This window comes from Macaca fascicularis, chromosome 14, assembly GCF_037993035.2.
Source record: "Macaca fascicularis isolate 582-1 chromosome 14, T2T-MFA8v1.1".
In the NCBI taxonomy this organism is placed as follows: domain Eukaryota; kingdom Metazoa; phylum Chordata; class Mammalia; order Primates; family Cercopithecidae; genus Macaca; species Macaca fascicularis.
In genome coordinates, this window is record NC_088388.1 from 58,852,721 (window position 1) to 58,867,556 (window position 14,836).

The window sequence follows — 14,836 nt, forward strand, 5'->3', positions numbered from 1 at the left end:
ATATATAATAGCTACTCAGTAAATATTCATTCCCATATCTTAAGTAGGAATGAATGACAATTCATAGTGATGTTCTATATCACCTGAGGTCTTAAATTTATAAAAACAAGATCATAAATTATTCATTCAAGCATTCAAGTGTTTCCTCTGTGCGAACACTAGATAAAATGGTGAACCAAACAGAGCTCCTGCTCTCATAAAGCTTACGATGTAGTTATATTATAGAAGAGATTGAGGTCACCTACAGTTTTTCTTTCAAAACATTGGGTTCTCTGGCTCCTTATTTTAGCAACAATGCCAACTCTAGTACTGGATAACTCTACAACATAGGTAAGGAAAGCTAGCAGGAGAACTGGCAATCTAGTGGCCAGAATACTGTTCTAACATTTACTATTAGGCATAAAAGACGTTTTAATGCTCTGTTAAATCACATATTCTTTAAACAGAACTCTGAAGTCAGAATTAAGAAAATTGACTGAAGATTACTCACAATTTTCCAAGGTAGGTAAAGGTCATAGCATCAGGGCCCACAATTTCTACTCCCACAGTTTGCAAATAAATGAAATGTATGCTCTTATAAGAAATGAGTGCTTCTGAATTGTATATAATGGTACTGAAACAGCTTGGATAAAGTTAGCAAACCAAGAAATTACAATCAGATGTGTGAACTCAGTCAAGTTATATGCCTTCTTGGTACCACAATTTTGTGTGTCCTAAGTAAAATGGAAATAGCACCTACCTAATAGGACTATCAGAAGACTAAACGAGATCAAGGACTTAGAAAACTGTCAGGTTATGTGACAAGCACTCAGCAACTTAATTATTATTTGACGTGTGTTTGAATCAAGAAATTTTCTAGGTATATGTCTCTGAGTTTCGTAATCTTAAAAATACATAGAGATGGTTGCCAACAACATTAAATTGGATATTATGTTAAATATCCAATTCACTATACAACTATATAGCACATGGAAAGTCCTCAATTAATTTTATATACATCTGGGAATGAATTCCATAGTTCAATTCTTTCCTCAGATTTAGACAGGTAGTCAGAAAAGGCAACTTGAGAAAGGAGGTAGAGTAGAATATACATAAAATACTTAAGGTTCATTTCTTTTTTCAAAAATGTTTATTTAGCACCTACTCTTTCTTACTAACCTCCAATGTCTTCAGATAGGCGTTAAAGGGCTGAGACCTTTCACAAACTACAAAACAAAGGCCAAAATCATTGTCTGGGCAATGGGGAAAGTAAGCTAGGTCAGTAGAGTGCAGAGGAATGTAATACAGAGAAATAACCTGTGTTTACCAGGTTCAGAAGGAAATTTCTGGTCCCTTATTATTCTGGATGACATTATCTTTATAAATTAAACATACTTATTATCATGGATGCAAGTTTGTGCCGTGCCACATTCCTCCTTGAAGACTGAAGTGCTCATTCCCCCTGAGTTGTTGGGATTGTCAACAATTGAGAGTCCTCAGCCCAGTCCCTCTCCTGGTATTGCCTTCAGGCCAAAAAAGCCATCTCAGGAAAGTTTTTGCCCACTCCTCACCAGTAGCCATGATTGGTCAGTAAGGGGTTTAAATGCTTAGCCTCCCTGCCTCAAGATGGGACAACTCTGAAGGATTATCTCAGCTCTGGGACCTCAGCTAAACAACTCCTCCCTCTGACAAAATCTACTTCTTCTCTGCCTTACAGGGCACTTCCAGGGAATGGCCCTAATACACTTACCAAGTGTTAGTTGGGAGGCTTGTTTTCAATGTCTTCTTCTCAAATACTGTAGTTACAGACAGCCTGATGGTCCGCAAACACCGGCAGTGCTTAAGGCAGAAGGAAGATACAAGCAAATGTATTTTCTCACAAATATTAATGGCAACCTTTGAGAAATATCTCATTGCCTGGCTTATAAAGGCTTTATCTTGAGTCTCATACAGATAGTGAAACAGCTCCAAAAACCCCAGCTGTGATGGAGAATAGTCACTGTTTCCTAATACTTCCATACACTGAAGTAACTTTGATTTTATCTTCAGTGACATTTTACAGTTAAAAGTCCTCTCCAGTTGTTTTACTCGATCTTCATTCAAAAGGCCAAACAAAAAGCACTTCATCTGTCTCAGTTGGGGGTCTTTATAACTTGTGCTTTGAAGTAATGACTTCAAGTCTTCAAAAGGCTGGCAGGAAGGGTTCCCAGCTTCCCAATTGCCTTTCAACATATAGAACATAGCTGCAAAAAACTCCTGAACATGAAGGTGGGTGAACACATAGCAGTTTTCATACTCTGTGTCCTTTTGAATAATATTGTTGCTCAGAAAACTTGAGACATCAGATTTAGTTAACCCAAACCTTCTGAGATTTTCTCTGTAAAACACGTAAGTCATAGTCCATATTCCTTTGGCAGCGACATGGCACAGCCTTCTGAGCTGGACTTGGTTGGGTAGTCTAGGAGAGCATCCATCTACTGGTGTGAACAAGCTAGAAATATAGGAGGTAAACAGAGCCGTGGTTGTTTGGCAGGTCAATGTGACATCACCACCCTTCTCCATTTGCTGCTTCAGACAAGTACAAGTGGCCCAGCACACTAGGGGGACTTGGCACATGCTAAACAGCATCTCATTGCTTTTTAGTGAACTGAATGCTTTCATGGCCCACCTCTTATCTTCAAAAAACTGGTAAATATACTCCTCTCTTGCACCCTCAGACATTCCTAGTAGCTCTACATAACGGTGATTCTTCAACAACTGCTTTAGTCTCTTAGAAGTTGTGAGTCTTGTTGTCACCAATAAGGATGCCTCAGGGAGCATCACTTTCCTCAACAAACTACTCATGAGGAAGGACACTGGGTGTTCTTGGGTCCAGTCTTCGCACAGTGCAAATTCAGGTTCTTCAAAGGCAAAATTCAGTTCATCAAAACTGTCAATAATAAACAGGAGGCTACTTGGCTGGGATATGATCTCTTCAATGGGGCCTTCTGTGCTGGGCCAGTCCTTTGATATCAATTGAGCAAAGCTTCTCTCTCTCAGCTGGTTAATTTCTCTCCCATTGAGATAAAAGACATACATAAACCTCTGCTGGTAGAGATTGCCCTCTGCCCAATCTAACATTGCCTTTCTCACCAAGGTTGTTTTCCCAACTCCAGCAGCTCCCTGAAGCACCACGGTCTGTGGCTGTTCACCAGTTTTGACATCCACATCAAATAAGTGTTCCAATAGTTTTCTATCTTTCTCCGCAATTCCATGATGGAAATCTTCATGCTTTCCAGCCAAAGACTTCTTGTCCCAAGTGATGCAAAATTTTTCCTTTATTCTAATTCTGTATTCTGTTCCATCACCTAAGTCAGAATGGCAAAGGTAAAAACAGAACAAAAACAAAAACAAAAAAACCACATAATCAAAACAAATTCTATGAAATGTAATGTCAAGAATACCGAACTTGCAGTTAGGAACAAGAAAGAATGTAGGCTGAAATCAGAGCTGGTTTTGATTTTTTTTAAATAATATAAATCAAATAAAAATATTCCTATAGATTTAAAACCTATATTAGATACTGTAATATAAACCAGAATTGATGCAGAAAAATTAATTTGTGATGGGAAATAAAACTGGATATACTTTAGAGATATTTTTTTCTTCTTTGTACTTTTCCTTCTACAGAGAAAAAAGATGACAGACATGGAGAACAGAAGTGTCATCCAGATAAAAAAAGAGCAGAGGCAACCATTAGCAATAATAGGGAAGACCCCAAGACAGATTTGAATCTACAGATCAAAATAATTTTCTCTGTACAAGTAAAAAGTTAATAGAAATAAACATTGAATCATGGCTCAAATAATATTTTGAAAAAAAGAAAAACATCCTAAGTGAAATAGAATGAAAATATAGTTAATCTTTACCTGTTTCAGTCGGATCTCTCTTTCAGATCTCTATTAAAAATATAGGATCTCAGGCAAGACCTCTCTGAACCTCATCGCTAGAGTATTTCCCCTTTTTATATATTCTCAAAACAGTATATTTTTCATTCACAGTACATGTCACTAGCTATAATTACTTTATTGTTTAAATAAATGATGCACTTGGCTGGCAGCTTCATCACTGCATGTTCAGTGTCTAACACATCTCCTTGCACATAAGAAGTGTCAAATACATTTGTGCAATAAAAAAACGAGAGAATACAATCATATAATTGAGTACTTTACAACTTTTGAATAAGGTATAATTATAGGTACTAATATCCCCCCAAATAATAACAAGAAAAGATATGAAGTTTCTAGGAATTATGTAAAATATGATCCTCTCCTGGAAATAAAATGAACAAACTTTATGTATCTGAAAACCTATACCATATACACCAATACATTAATACTGGTTATTTCTGAATAGTAGGATTGGGGATGGGGAGTGGGACAGAGTGAGAAACTCACTTTATGTACTTTTACAGTATTTGAATCTTTTTTTAAAAAAATAGCTCATTTTGCTTATGTGAAGTTTAAAAACAAAGATAAAACATAAACAAATGATAACTAAGAAATTCCAAAAAGCAAAACTAATGATTGGCCAGGCAGAGAGAAGAAAAACACTCTTTACCCAGAACTAAAACCTACCATGAAACTATAGTAATTCAAACAGCATAATGTTGGTACACTCACAGAGAAAATAATCAGTAAATCATTGTTGTACTTCTTATTTTCTATTTTGTACTTACAGTATTTTCCAAAGTTCCTATAATGAATAGTTTACTTTTATCACAATTTCCAAATAATAATTTTAAGGCATTTATTAGCTATCTGTGTGCAATTATCTGCACATAAGAGGGAAATAGCCATTAGGTTTGAAATAATAAAACAAAAATTATTAGCCCGTGAGTTTTTTTCTCATACCACAAAGATAAACTTCTTTATATTGAATCAGAAATGAAAGTCACAGTGGGAAGTTATATTGAAGGTCATTTAATATAACAAGCAATTTTTATATTTTAGTGCTTGGGATGAAGTTTTCAATTATTTCTTGAATGAAATAATGTGGCTTGTTAGAATGTGGCTGGGTTAAGAATAAAGGTTTCTCACTTGATCTAATTTTCTTTCTACTGTAATTCCACTTATATAAATTGGAATTAAATTATGTAGAATTCAAAACAAAGTAGGGAAATGGTGTTAATAAGCCAGTGGTCTGAAATTCCCAACCTTTTGGGCACCAGGGGCCAGTTTCGTGGAAGACAATTTTTCCATGGATGTAGGGGGCAGGGGTGAATCAGGATGATTCAATTGCATTACATTTATCATTAGATTCTCATAAGGAGCATACAACCTAAATCCCTTGAATGCACAATTCACAATAGGCTTTGTGCTCCTATAAGACTCTAATGCAGCTGCTGATTTGATAGGAGGCGGAGCTCAGGTGGTAAGGCTCGCTTGGCCTACCACTCACCTCCTGCTATGTGACCTGGTTCCTGAGGGGCTGCTGATCAGTAGGGGTCTGTGGCCTAGGAGTTGGGGACCCCTGTGTTAACTATGACTGAGAAGACTCAGTTCTAGACATGAGTTTTTATATGAACCAGTTGGTCACCACTCCTAGAATTTAATTACGGTACCATCTTTAAAGAAAGTAGGTGTGATAAATGAAAAGTTTCCTGCCAACTCAGTGACTTTTAGTACATAAAATATAAACATTAATATACCTTTGTGCATCAGCCCTTCTTTTAGCAGGCATTCTAAACACTGTTCTCTTGAGGACCCGAATTAACAAGGCCCTGATCCTGACTTTGGCCAGAGAGTGTTTTGCTAATTCTTTTTGGGTGACATTCAGGGAACAGGTGGGGTATTAGAAGAAGTTAACAAGATTTGAACAAAAGTCCTCTGGGAGATAAATCCCCATCCTGTATCAAAACTTTGAATGCCTCCCAAATCTGATGAAAGGCCTAACTACTCACCCAGCACTGCCTCCTGGTCTTGTGTCACTCCAACTTTGGCATCATCTGGTCCTATACTCTGGGCTGACCCTGCAACAGGTTCCAATAGGATCATGATATTTAATGAAAACAAAGTGAGCTTTCACGATGCCTAGAACAGAGGCCAGCATTCTCATCAGTGGTCCAATTCTATGACTATCTGGGTTTAAGAAAACTAAAGCTGCCAGAGCCTCAGACTCCATAAGCTTAGTTGAGAGAAGAAACAATGTGATACAGACAACACTGAAGTAGGAGACCTCTTGCCATGGCCCCCACCCTGTAGCTCCAGGGCAAATAGTGTAGTGTAAGCCTCAGTTTCCTGAAATATATACATATATATCTAAAGCCTTGTATATGAGTAAGGAATTCTAGATGTTTACATTTCATACCTGAGAATGACTATAAATACTGGCTTGGATTATGTCCAATAATAATTTTCAGCCCATTCCTCATATTTCAGCAAATACATTAAATCATATTTGATTTCTCAAAATGTTGCCTAACTTATAACTTGTAGTTTAGGTGAAGGCACTTTATGGGACAATTCCTATCACTCAATTCCTTTGATCATTTCAACTGGTACAAGATGGATGAATTGCCCCCGATTAAGGAGCTAGGCTGAGTAACAGTACTCAAAACCCATCTGCCTTTCCTTCCTCAGATAATCCAACAAGCTCCCCATGCACAAGACCACCATGGAGCTTATGTCCCCCAACATGGTTTAATGCCTAAATCCCTCTTACAGAAACATTCCACTGGACTCCAGGAAACACTTCCTTCTTGCCTAGCCCCAGATCTGCCCCAGCATCACTCACAGTTGATCTCTTCTTTTGCTCTCTGACACAGATCCTTCAGGTTCATCTTGCCAAAGATTTTGAGAGTCACACTCCAGGCTTTCTCTCCTGGATAATACTTCTTCATCAAATTGGCCAGGTCGTCCCGCCTGGCCTTCTTCACTTCATTCCAGGGTATCAGGCCATGCTCAGGTTCCATGGTCTCCTTTAGGAATAACTTGAATGTATTTAATTCCTCTTTGTTTAGCTCCTCCAAATACAATAGCAGCCCAAAATCAGGAAAGAAGGAAGATGATGATGAATCTGCCATCTTGTCCAAATATTCAGGCCTCTGTGGGGGAAAAAAATAACCAAAAGCACATGGAATAAATGGGACACATGAAAAAGATTTGAAAATGAAATACTTACATAGATTAATTTAACAAACATGTGCAGAAGCCCACTGTATTAGGCTTGGTACTGACCTAGTGTCCTCTGTAATACATCTTCTTTCACAAACCATTCCTCTAATATAGACCACTATACTGTATATTTATTCCATCTTCTTAGGATTTATTCCCAGTCCTACCACTTATGAGCGATATAAATAAAGATAATTCCTCTCTTTGAACCTCAATTTACTCTTCTACTAAGTGGAGAAAACAGAGCCAACCTCTAATTTTCATGTGGATCAAATAAGGTAGGGTTCATATATCACTTGGCACAGAACTGGCTCCTCCTAAGTATTGCTAACTGCCCTTCCTCATCCCTTCTATCCCCCACCAACATCTAATATATATCTCAGTCCATAAAACATTGTTATTGCACCCCTGCCAACACATTATTATTCATCAAACACATGCAATAGAATATGCTACCATCTACCTCTTCTTGTCATGTCATCTCTGGTCATAAATTCATACATAATTATTAATAGTCTTCCCTAGCACACAAGCTCCTTTAGTATACTTTCCCCAACACCACAGCTGTTCTGGGTGAGTTCAGTGTTAAAGCTCATCCAAAACATCCTCATCTCATGTCTTTGACATCAACTCCCATGACCTTACTGCTCTCCAGCAATTTACTCTGATGCTCTCACCCTAGGCTTTATCAATGACTACTCAGACTTTTAAATTGCAAACTCCTATAACCCATTTTCTATTAATATCTTCTGGTTAATTGAGTGGTTTCATGCCCTTACTCGGTGACAGTTCTTCAAACACCATCAAATCCTTTTGAGCCCTGTGTTTTCCCCTCATCAGCTTATTCAATTTCTTAGTCAACATGGGTGCTCCAGTTAATCACTTAATCCATATTCTCCAAAGCACCATCAAGTTTTCTTAATCTTTTTTGGTGATTTGCCTGAAGAGATAGAGCTAGTAAATGGTGCAGCTGGAACTCAACTTAGATCTTTCACTAAAATTCCTGCCCTTTCCAGTCTTTCATAATGTCTCCCCCGATTCTTGCTAATATGATTGGAAAAGAAAGATGGATGGGGGAAATAAAAGTAGATAGAAGGGAGAGTTTTCCTTTTCAACAGAAGGTGAATTATCTCCAAACTTATATAGTAAATCTGGATTTTATCCTACAGTAATTGGTGAGCTATCAGCTGTTTTAAAGTTGTTTGTTTAACTACATGGTACAAACAATCTAGATTACAGATAAATCTGACAAAACAAGTCCTATAGTAATTTTCTAAAAAGTGAAAAGGAAAAGATTTGAGGAAACTTCAAAAAAGAACTCTGAAATTTCTCCAGGACATACAGAATATGGTAGGTGAGGGAAAGCAAGGCACAGAACACATCTTCTACTTCCTATCTAGAAATCTACAGATATCACTGCATGTGGGTTCATTTTTATCTTTGTCTTTCCTGTAACAAATGAGGGGAGCTCTCTTCCCTTTTCTATAGCTTATTTCTCCACCTCTTATCTAAATCTCATAAGCAATTGTTCCCAAAGGGATTTAATCCATTAGAAATCTATCTTCTTAGGCCGGGCGCGGTGGCTCAAGCCTGTAATCCCAGCACTTTGGGAGGCCGAGACGGGCGGATCACGAGGTCAAGAGATCGAGACCATCCTGGTTAACACGGTGAAACCCCGTCTCTACTAAAAAATACAAAAAACTAGCCGGCCGAGGTGGCGGACGCCTGTAGTCCCAGCTACTCGGGAGGCGGAGGCAGGAGAATGGCGTGAACCCGGGAGGCGGAGCTTGCAGTGAGCTGAGATCCGGCCACTGCACTCCAGCCTGGGTGACAGCGCGAGACTCCGTCTCAAAAAAAAAAAAAAAAAGAAATCTATCTTCTTGATCTTCAACTTCTCCCTGTCCACTAAGTCCTACTCATTAGCACTTAAATGTGCCCAAATTTAACTTAGTCTTTTACAAACTTTCCCTTTACTCCAAATCCCTTTCATCTTCATAGTCAAACTCCTTCAGTCTTCTATACTCTATCACCTATTATACCTCCTCAATCCACTGCGATAGAACTTTTGCCACCACAATTCCACTGAAATAACTCATACCAATAACTTCCCTGTTACAAAATTCAAGGGGCATTTTGGGATTCAATTTTCCCATCTGTAAGCAGGAGTAGCAAGAGTACCTACCTCTGCAAGGATTGAAAAAGCTAATGCATGCACCTAACTTCAACAAGGTGCCATACGTCAATAATACTATTTTAACAAAGCCTTACATCTTGATATTTACTTGCCTCTTTGCTGTTGTAATCCCACACTTTTTTCATTTTCCTCCTCCTTTCTGGGTGTCCCTTTGAGCCGAGATCTATAAGAGTCTGAATCCTATTAGCTTTCTACTATATGATATCTACAATTATAATAGAGTACAATATACTGTAGTCTCCTTCCCAAAGGTTTTATGCTGTTCTTGAAGAAATTTGTTTTGTTTTGTCTTTTTACCTTTTTAGAAAAAGGAACACATGTTTGGCGCTGTTTCTCTTATAGGAAGGCATTCATTCATTCATTCAAAAATGCCCTGAACTAAAATGGGAACCCATGGTCTACAAGGATTTCAATTTGCAAATTGATGTAAATTTTTGCCTATAACAAAACATATTTGTTCAAAATAATTAGCTCATATTAATGACTACATTTGTGAGGACCTAGTGTGTATAGGTTCTTTATAAAAATTTTCTCTAGACTTTAAAACAGACCTAAAAGTTAGATTTTATCCACATTTACAGATACGGAGTCTCAGAAATTAAGAAATTTGCCCAGGTCATAAAGTTGACAAATGGCCTATCATACTACAAAGCTTACTCTCTTTCTACTACATAGCATTGCCTTTTAATTTCACTTCAGTTTCCTAGGCACTGGAAATTCAGAGTTATACAAAATCTGTGTGGCCATGCTCTGTGATAGCAGACCCTGTGCTGAACACGACTGGAAGAGGAAGACCTCTAAATACAGCATGACTATCATTTGGGCCAGAGTAGTTCTAGGAGAACACAAAGGGACAAGGGATTCTTATCTAGAGAGGGTAGAAATATGGAGGTCTCAGGGAAGTAAGATTTGACCTAGGAAGTCGGGTGTTTCCACCCTTTCCATACAGTCTGGATTGATTTCCTTTCTCGGTCGCTCTAACTAAATCTCCTATAGCAACCTCAGTAATACTGAAATTTTAGGCTGGATACTTCCTTGGGGGACACTATATGTGCATTATATGATGTTGAGCAGTATTCATGGCTTCTACCTATTCGATGCCAATTAGAACCCTGGATCTTCTACAGTTGTGACAAACAAGAAATGTCTCTATATATTGACAAAGGACCCCAGGGCAGCAAACTGCCCCCCAGTTGAAAAAAATTCAAGAGTCTAACCACTACTGCTAAGTGTACAACTTCTTTTTTTTTTTGGAGATGGAGTCTCGCTTTGTCACCCAGGCTGGAGTGTAGTGGTGGATCTCTGCTCACTACAACCTCTGCCTTCCCTCCTGGGTTCAAGCAATTCTCATGCCTCAGCCTCCCAAATAACTTGGACTTCAGGTGCCTGCCACCATGCCTGGCTAATTTAATTTTTTATTTATTTATTTTTGGGTTTTTAGTAGAGACAGGGTTTCACCATGTTGGCCACACTGGTCTCCAACTCCTGACCTTAAGTGATCTGCCCACCTAGGCCTCCCAAAGTGCTGGAATTACAGTGACAGGCATGAGCCATGGTGCCTGGCCTAAATGTACAAATGATTTAATTCTATCATAATAATTAAATCAAAGAAAAAGAGTAGACAGCCAAGAAAATACATTCTCATTGGATTTCAATATATTATAGAAGAGATACCATAATTGGGTGGAAAGAATTCAGTGTCATTCATTAGGACAACTTGTAAACCATTTTGACAATTAATTAGTATCCTCTTAAATCATCCCAGGTATAATTATATCTGGAAATTATCATTAATACTTCAAACCAGGGAGGAGAAAACAGCAAAGAACATTCATCACAACTTAGGAAAGATGGGACTTACCAGTTTGGACACAATAAGGGAACTGACCAAGAACCACAATGAATATTTGAAGACATTGTTAACGATGCTGAAATTAAAACCTCTTGTCCTTAAAATTCAAACACAAATGGCCAAACAAAAACAGCAAAATGTTTACAGGGAATATGGCAAATAAGCAGTTGAAGTGTAAATTAATAAAACCACTTTAAAGCTGTTTGTATTAAGTACTAAAATTGGAGATGTCCACCCAGGTCCAAATTTTGGTTTCTAACCTGTACCATTTGCCAATAAAAGGAATCAGGGATCCTCTGAGAAACTGCTGATTCTAGGGCTAGGATAGGGAATAGATACGATGAACTTATAGCATCTCATAGTGCCAGAAATAAGGAAAGGAAAATAATGGGGTATGCAAAGAGACTGAAGATACAACTGGAAAGAGTTCCCAATGGCCAAAATAAACAACAGTATTGGATTATAGCCCAAAGTACAAAGCAAGTATCCATGAGTCCATATAGATATAGATAAATGTCCCAATATATGAGAGAAAAGAGACAAATCTCTCTTAGAGAAGATTTCCAAATACTTTATGTAGGATATTCTCCCCTCCAGGAAATGGCTCTTAACCCAACTGCACCCCACCTTCCAGAGCACTGAGTGTGCTTATTGATTTCCTCCCAAAGAGAGGAGTATGGGAGTAGGTGGGGAGAGTGGAGAAACTTTTTAGTGAGAAGCCTGACAAACACTCTCCCAAGATCAAGACTACTATTATCAGCCATAAGTCACTGTGATAGCATGTACTATTGACACTGTGAATAGCATGTTACCACTGTGATATTCCTTCCCCAAACCCAGCATCCTAGTCTAGCCATAAGAAAAAATTAAAGTGAGGGACAAACTACAAATTACCAGACTAGTACTTCTCAGAACTGTCAAGGTCATCAGAAAACAAGGAAAGACTGAGAAACTTTCACAGACCAGAGGAATCTACAGAGACAAAATGACTAAATGTAATATTCAGGAATAGAAAAAGAACAATATGGAAAAATTAGTGAAATTCAAATTAAGTGCAACTTAATTGCCTTATTGTCTTCATTGTGACAAATATACCATTGTAATGCACAATATTAAAAATTGGGGAAATTGGGTGACAGGTACACAAGAAATTTCTGTAATTCTAATAAATACTATTCTAAATGGTTATTCCTTAAAACTGGAAATATACATACACTATGAAATAGCAATTAAAGTTCTTAGAAAACATCCAATAGAAATATGTGTGTAGGTATAGCAGGAGATATGCAATAACTACAGCAGCACTGCTTGTAATTCCTAAGCACTTGAAAAGATCCAAGAGTTCATCTATAGTAGAACCAATCAATACACTGTGGTAAATTCATACAACAAAATCCTAAACAGCAAAGAAAATATATTATTGCAGCTATATGCCACTAGAATAAATCTCGTAATTAGTGAAAGAAGCCAAATCAAACAAGATTATGAAGTAGCTATCATAAAAGTCGGTTTCCTAATACCCCTGTGGAGATGAGGTGGAGGAGGATGAAGGGGGCCTTAGGTCCTGGTAATTAATGTCCTATTCCTTGACCTGCAGATGGTTTACATGAGTGATCACTTGGTAATCATTTACTAAGGTGCTTGTTTATACTTAGTGCAGTCTTTTATGAATTACAGTTCACATTAAAATATTGTTTTAAAAAGGTTCATATCCCTAAAATGACATGATACAAATAGATCAGAATAGCAATAAGGCAAATTTATTGTGAATAGCCTATTCATAGAAGGGGGAAAAAGCAAAAAGCAAATGGCTAACAAGTATTTCAGAAAATTTTCAAACTTAAGCATTTAGCACAACTAATGCAAACCAGGAAACAGCCCTTCTCAAAGTTCAAAATGACAAAAATAAGCTTTAAAAAACAGTACCATATAAAAGTAAGGAGTTAATATGTTATTGCTACACTCTTGAAAAACTGCATGTCTACTGAGAATTTTACAAACATGCATGAGTTTTCAAGCAGTATCTTCTTTGGTAAATTATCCACTGGGAAAAAAAAATCCTAAATACAGAAAAGAAAGTTTTGTGCATAAGAGTGTTTGTTTAGAATAGTAAATAATTGACAATAAGGATTCAATTATAATAAATGTATAAAAATATAGCACACACTTGATTTTTTAGTCATTAAAATGTCCTCATCATACAGCAAAACAGATGGCAGTTATATGAAGATTACAACTAAGCAATCAAAACCTCTACATAAAAAAGTACTTAAAATAATTGTCACAAATTGTCCTAACTCAAAACACAACAGAGTTTAGGACAATTTGTGACAATTATCTTTCATCAGAATACATTCCTTAAATAAGTGGAGAAATAAAAAGGTAAAAAGGCAATATCCATTTGTCAAATTCCAAAGAGTTAAAGAAATGAATGCCTGGCATCTCTACTTGAATTTGGCGTGTTGACAATAATTGCTAACTTGCATAGAAAGAGCAATTTTGGGTCACTGCTGGAGTGGAGGGAGTGGGGGTGTTAAAGCACTAAAGCACTATAGGCTAGAGGAATACCAACGGAGGGAGCAAGCATGTACTACCTTACTAATATTTCTTGAACTTTGCTAGGGAGAGGTGGAGAGACAGATACTGATAACCTGGTGCACCTGCAGAGCAGTTTTTAGGTGGTTTGTTTCGTTTTCAGTAGGGAGAGGGGCTAGGAGGAGACCCAGAGTGAATGAAAGACGGCAGAACACAGGTGGCGGGAATAGCTTCAGACTGAAGGACGAACACCTGCTCCTGGGTAGAGAGGCGAGGGGCTTGCCTGCATTCGTCAAGCCTGGTGAAAGTGGGACTATTCATATCGTTTTAATCCAGGAGATTCTAGAAGTGGGCACCGCAGGCAGTGCCTGCCAAATTCCAGTACAGTTGGCAGGCATTCATTTCTTTATCTCTTTGGAATTTGACAAATGGATACAGGCCACACTAGGTCTCCAGCCAAAGGCTACTTGCAGGTGACCGTGGACTCGCACCCTCAAGGTCGCTTTTCCACTCTGGTCGTGTCTGGCGCCATGCCCCAAAGTGTCCCACCCTGGGATGTCCTGGCAACTCATCCTCTTGGGCCCTGAGTCCACATTCCTTTCATTTTCCACGCAGAATGTGGGCGCTGGATGGACTCACAGAGAACCCAACTTCCCATTTTAAAGTGGACAAAGTACGCATCCAGAGAAGAGGAGAGTCATTCCATACCTCGGTCTCACCAGGCGTTGGTGTCAAAGGGTAAAAGCGCCGAAAGCCAGGCCTCAGAGGGACAGGAAAGTATCAACAGGCACTTGTTGTTCCACGACAAAGGGGAACGCACTCTGGCCCTTAATGCCTCATCTCCCTCCTCCCCTGCGAGAGGAGCAAACCCTTAAGAGGGCTGCGGGCCAGCCTGGGTGGTTGGACCCCACCGCCTGACCTAGCGAATCTCTCTTCCCATTGGCTGGAGGGGCCAAGGGAACGCTGCTCTCACTCTCCACCTCTAAGCTCTTCCCCGCATTTACCGCAGAAGATTCAGTGTTCAATATAGAATCCTCTGCGCTCAGCAAACCTGTGGACGCACGTCCTTCCTCCTTGCCTTACCGATGTGGGGAAGAGGAAGTCGGGGAATTGAACCCTAGC

General features: G+C 38.6%; 1 protein-coding gene across 1 annotated transcript in view; it reads right to left on the reverse strand.

Annotated features, from left to right (window-relative positions):
* NLRP14 (NLR family pyrin domain containing 14) overlaps positions 1-14,564 on the reverse strand; it is a 44,553-nt gene extending 29,989 nt beyond the window's left edge. The window contains exons 1-4 of the mRNA XM_005578755.5: positions 14,423-14,564; positions 6,754-7,063; positions 5,921-5,989; positions 1,730-3,326 (exon numbers count right to left, since the gene is read on the reverse strand). Of these exons, the coding sequence (XP_005578812.3) occupies positions 1,730-3,326; positions 5,921-5,989; positions 6,754-7,042 (1,955 nt within the window). The 5' untranslated portion in view covers positions 7,043-7,063; positions 14,423-14,564. The remainder of the gene's footprint in view (positions 1-1,729; positions 3,327-5,920; positions 5,990-6,753; positions 7,064-14,422) is intronic.
* Positions 14,565-14,836: the final 272 nt, after the last annotated feature.